The sequence below is a fragment of the Triticum aestivum genome, chromosome 5B (assembly GCF_018294505.1).
Source record: "Triticum aestivum cultivar Chinese Spring chromosome 5B, IWGSC CS RefSeq v2.1, whole genome shotgun sequence".
NCBI classification, from domain to species: Eukaryota; Viridiplantae; Streptophyta; class Magnoliopsida; order Poales; family Poaceae; genus Triticum; species Triticum aestivum.
This window is the reverse complement of record NC_057807.1, coordinates 244,968,366-244,974,149: the sequence shown is the minus strand read 5'-3', so window position 1 is coordinate 244,974,149 and position 5,784 is coordinate 244,968,366. Positions and strand designations below refer to the sequence as shown.

The 5,784-nt window shown below is 49.6% G+C and overlaps 1 protein-coding gene across 1 annotated transcript; it reads left to right on the top strand.

The window, feature by feature from the left end:
• Positions 1-2,588: 2,588 nt before the first annotated feature.
• LOC123111189 (phytosulfokines 5) lies at positions 2,589-3,658 on the top strand (the record flags this gene model as incomplete). Its single annotated transcript, XM_044531919.1, is given in 2 exon segments — positions 2,589-2,721; positions 2,831-3,658. Coding segments are annotated over 2 exon segments (372 nt in total). The 3' UTR covers positions 3,088-3,658.
• Between the last annotated feature and the right edge of the window lie 2,126 nt (positions 3,659-5,784).

Genomic DNA, 5,784 nt, shown 5'->3' with positions numbered 1-5,784 from the left:
TTGAACGGCGGATGGCGCTGCTGTGTAGCGGGAGTCTCGGTGGTCCGTCGGCTGTCCGGCAGGCGGTGGTTGTGGGTCGGCGGGGAAGTGTGGGCGGCGACGATGGCAGCGGTGGTCTCATGGGCATTGGTGACAAAGCGCTGACGTGATATGCATGAGAACCGTACTTGGAGGGACCCAACTCCGTCTCCATATAGAGGAGTCGGTTTTTTTATCACCAAAAATTTTATGAAGAAATGATGGTGTTGAAGCTGCTTTTTTCCCCAACTCTCGTAACAACAACAACAGAAAAGTTGTTACTCAAAAAAAAAGTTGAAGAAAAGGGATCTGTGGGAAATGTTCTTGCTTCGCCGGGACATTTGTTTTCATTTTCTGCTTTGCAAAAAAGCAACGCTTTAGTTTAGCTCTGGGTTTACTTTGTCCACTGTTCCAGTGTTTTCGGGTGCACAGAAAAGCGGGAGGTGCCGAGCACTGGCAGTCCAAGTAGTCCTACTACTGTTCACACCAACCCATACCATGCAACGATATTCGCATATAGTACGACTGTAGTAAATAAGTGTTGGAAAATGCCGAAAATGTTGGTAACCAACAGAAAACCACCATATCTACTCGCCAGTGGGTGCTAGTGTGCATCTCGTCAAGTAGATCGATCCAGAAATCACGGAAAGTCCAATTAAGTTTTCCATTTCAGAGTAAGCAACCAAAGGGAGGGAAAGAAGCTCACTTCCGCGTTGAACAAACGTGTAGGGATACATTTTTTTGAAAGGAAGGATCACTCCCGACCTTTGCATCAATCGATGCATACAGCCAAATTATTAAATAAAAATGTAACAAAGTCATCAGGTTCAAAGAAGCTCAAAAAGAGAGCTGAATATGAAATAAAATGTGAAAAACGCCACAATCGGCGATAAAGAACTGAAAAATGCCACATCCGGCGATAAAACAACAAGGTACGATGTCCACACACCTAGTCTACTGTTAGTTCGCCACCCAAATCGGCTGAAGATAATCCGTGCTACCGTCTCTCAACGATTACACCCAATAACCATAAGCTCCCTGAAGTCCACATGGATGAGTGAGAACCACAGACGTATCCAAGTTGTAGCTCTGTAGATAACCTGCAAAAAATTGATGAATTATGTCCCATTAAAAATCATATTTTCATATAGCCCGGAGTAGTGCACATACTCATATCCGAATATGTTTAGCTAAGTGTACGTCCAGTCCATTAAGCCACGTCCCAAAGAACGTGTTTATGCTCCTTGAGTGTTGAACGTTAAAAGCTATATGAATTGATCGTCATAATAATTTGCTAGAGGACATTCAAGAAAGAGGTGTTTAACCGTTTCATTTTAATCACAGAAACAACATCTAGAATTGCCAACCCAATTCCGTTTTGCCAAGTTATCTTTGATTAAAATGACTTTTTTATGGACAAACCACATAAAAATTTTAATACGAAGCGGAGCTTTAATCTTCCAAATGTGCAGCGACCTCGACAATGCTTTACGTCCGAATACATGGTTTTCATTGAGAATATTCCATTCGTAGTTAACTTTCAGTGAATTGTATCTGGTTGATCCGATAAGTGAACCTCCATCAACCCACGAACCAGGTGCAACCATGCATTCCAACGTTCCCCTACTAGTGATATCATAAACTGGATATTAAGCGGTATCGAGTTTAATACTGTAGCGACATAATCCTCCTTACGTTGCACAGTATTATATAAAGAAGGATATTGCAAGGCCAAAGGCATCTCCCTAGCCATGTATCGTCCCAAAATCGAGTAGTGTTACCATTACCAACTGGAAACTTCATTTGTTGGAAGAAAGTTGCTTTCGTTCTCATTAATCCCTTCCATAAGGGTGAGTCTGTTGGCCTAGCGGCGACTTGGGCCAAAGTCTTAGAGTGTAAGTATTTATTCCGCAAGACTTGTACCCACATGCCCTCGGTCTCAGTAGATATTCTGTATAGCCATTTGCTAAGCAGACATCTATTTTTGATCTCTAAATTCTCGATCTCTAATGTATCCTGCTTTTTTGGTGTGCAAATAATATCCCATCTAGCCGGTCTGTACTGTAGGCATACATTTGTGATTTGTTTGGCACCGAAACAACAAAGAGGGTATGGGTATTGGCAGTTACCCTAGCTAGCGCTAGCTACAACTGGGATGGGATGCTAGGTGTTTGTTTTGCCATTGAAAGCTAGCGCCGCCCGCCATCCATGGTTCATTAACCGGTCTTAATCAACTCGTGTGTTATACGCGTGTGCGCGTGCCTGTCCGCTCCATCTCGAAAGAAAAAACCCTAAAATATTGGCCGTGTCAATGCCAACCTGTGCGTGTGTTCTAGTATCTCTTGTGCTCATCACTGTTGTGTTTGCTTGCAAGTTGCGAGCTCCATCACACCACTTGCCGCATTATAAATACCTCCCCTCGCCACCACGAACACCAGCAGCCACAACCATTCGCCATCAGCTCCCGAAGCCACTACTAGCTAGTAGCACACTAGCTTAGCTGCATACAACTCTGCCCTTCTCTTCTCTTCTCTTCCTCGGACAGCCCAGCCCAGTGTGCCTAGTTTAAGCAGGAAGTCGAGATCAAAATGACGAGACGCTGCTCGCCGCCGCTGGCTCCTCTTGCCCTGCTTCTCCTCCTCTGCTTCTCCTACGGCGCGGCGGCCGCTCGCCCCCTCCCCGCCAACACTGCTCCTCACCAAGGTAGCACCACCACCACCGATACCTTTTCTCGTCTTATTACATGCTTGCATACTCCTCGGTCTGCTCTGATTGCTTAGATCGTTAACCATACGTGGATGTGTATTTGCAGGTATCGCTGTGGCGAGAGCAAAGGCGGCAGATGCTGCAACAACGGACGGCCTAGTGTCGCTCAAGGAGGAAGGTGGCAAGGCCCGCAATGGCGGCGAGGCGGTGTCACCACCTGAGGCGACGGCGGAGGGGATGGAGGTGGAGGCGGAGGAGGAGGCGTGCGAGGAGGGGAACGAGGGGGAGGAGTGCATGCAGAGGAGGCTGCTCCACGACGCGCACCTGGACTACATCTACACGCAGCACAAGGGCAGGCCATGAGCGTGGCATGGGCTAGCTCTTCCGTCGAGGTCGAGTAGATGATGCTGGGCATTAAGTTGACACAAGGAATCATCTGACGACGATCATGGTGATTTTAATCATATCTTATCGATCTACCTGCTGCTGTTTTGGCTACATCCACCGTGCCGTGGCCCGTCCATCTATGCGTATGTGGGTCTGCCACATCGTCCTTTGTACATCGATCCATCCATCGCTCGCTCGCTCGCTAATAGTCTAATACTAGTATACTACTGTAGTTCTGTACTCCGTCTTCTTCTTCAAGTATGTTTGTTGCTGGCTTGCCACATACAGTAGCTCCTAGCACTGTTGGGACTTCCATGTGGATGTGGTGGTAAGCTGACGGTGATCTAGCTCTAGCTTGCTAGCAGCAGCATGCAACGCAAGGCTGGTTTAGTTCCTGACTAGTTTAGGATTGGTTAGTAGACTACTTTATTAGCCTTGATGATTGATTGGCATGGCATGGCATGATGTGAAGCTGTGAACGAGTGAACAAGAGCGTATCCGTACTTCTGTTGTTTAAAAGAGTAGTAGTACTTGTGTCTGAGATGCATACGCACTTTGATTTGTTTTCTGCTGCATGTCTGCCTGTCCGTATGTCTGTCGTCTTGCTCTGTCTTCCCTTCCTGTGAGACCGTGACGACCCCTGTCTCAAGCCTCCCACTGAATCCATGCCGTCATAGCCCCTTCAGATTACGAGTCCAAGAGAGCAACCAATTGTTTTGTTTTCTCACCGAGTCCAAGAGGTAGGGCCTCTGAAACAGCAAGCTCGTGGCATCGATCCATCGTATCTGCTCTGCAAGATTCCAAATGATGGCCATGGCTCATGGAGGTGGCCACACCTTTGTACGAGCAAAAGTCAACACCGCGCAGCTACAGTTGGCTTTCATAAATCTGGGCTGATCAGGAAAAGGGAGACACGCAAAGATGCTACCCACATGCATGCGACGGCAATGATTCATTCACACATAGTAGTACACTAGAGGTTTGCTGGCTGGCTGGCTGGCTGGCTGGCTGATTAGGTCTTTTTCCCGTCGCAAAGATGCTGTGGGAGCTGCGAAAGGCTTTGGGACGTGGCTCCATGGTCAAAAGTGATGGAGATGAAACATGGGATGCTGGGAGTACGTACCAGTTCCGTCGCGGCCATGGTGGTGGTTGCCAAGCCTAAGCTATGTGCTCCAGGTAAAGACAGGTGGTGATCTGATGTTTCATCTGATCCTGTCTACTCGCTGGTCGCTGCGGACAATGAACAGATTAGATGTAGTGGTACTTGAGTTCAGTCGCCTCAGCCCTTTTGTTTTTCTCAACGTGGTGCTTCAAAACAAAATTTTAAAACACACATACGCATATTCTTATTGTGCAAGTCAACTTCCATGCAAATTTGTGATTTTTTTTAAACGATGAAAGCGATGATGACCCGCAACCATTGCACCCTCCGGAGAATTCTCACCACGCTCCTAGCACTCCAAAACGCCGTATACCAAGCAACACCTTTAAAAAGGAATGTGATGATGATGATGCTGCTGCCTGGACTGGTCCTATGGTTTCTCCCAGTATGCGGAGGGGTGTGGGAAGGGATAAATCCGACGCCCTTTAGGAAGGAACGACGGCGCCCACGGGCATCACCATGTTGGTGCCGGTCAAACCGGTAGGGATTTCTTCTGACTGCCAAACAACCACGGCTTCGGACGATCCGTCGCGCTCCACCAAACACGCCGCCCACCAACACGCGCCACCACGGTCTTGCAATCACCATCACCGTCTCATCATGGCAAACGTTGCGAGACCGGCGGGAACGAGGAGCGGCAGAACAACAGCTCGCAGGAGGGAACAACCTCCACCGCCGTTGGCGGTAACCGACCGGACGCAACACCATGAGCAAACCAGGCCCCCTAGGCCCGGTTGAGCCCAAATCGGGCTCGTGAAGCCCCCGTCGTCGTGTTGCAGTAGGAGCGCGCCGTCCCCACCACCCCTAGTATGAGCCGCTCCTCCGTCCGTCGGAGACCGCGCAGCCAAGCTTGGGCCTGGCCCGCCCTGGCCCAGGTGGGCCCCAAAAGGACCTAGACCTGGGCCAGATGGGCTCCACCGCCAGCCAGCACGCCCCGCAGCTAAGCGGCCGCGCCATCGCCACCTCACCGCTCGAAGCTGCGCCACCCGGGACGATGCGCCGTCGCTGAAACCATCATCAACCTAGGAACACCGTCGCCAAACGCCACCTCCCGAGCAGGGGCACCGCGCGCGGGTAAACTCAGGGCCGCCACCACCAACACCACTCGAGTGAGGCCCGATGGCACACACTCGCGGCGGCGGGAGGAGGCTAGGGGGTGGGAGGAGACGCTCGAGGGAGTGAGGGAAGCCCCCTGGTTGCCTCACTCGGGAAGACGACGTGAGGTGGGGGCGGGGGCGCCAACTCATTTCAAGATTTCCGACATAGACTTACACACATATCATAGTACCATAGGCACATGACACACACTCAAGATTTGAGTCTTATAATTTTAAAAATAGACGAAATCACTACACGCATCTTAGGGAGGCGATTTATCGCACGTGGTGACAGGAGCGCGCGGATTGTGGGGCGCCGATCTACACGAATATGTTTGCGTATATCATCTACTTTCCCTCGTATAAGATCTAGTATAAATATATGAAATTAGTTTGTAAATGTGAAAGCAATAT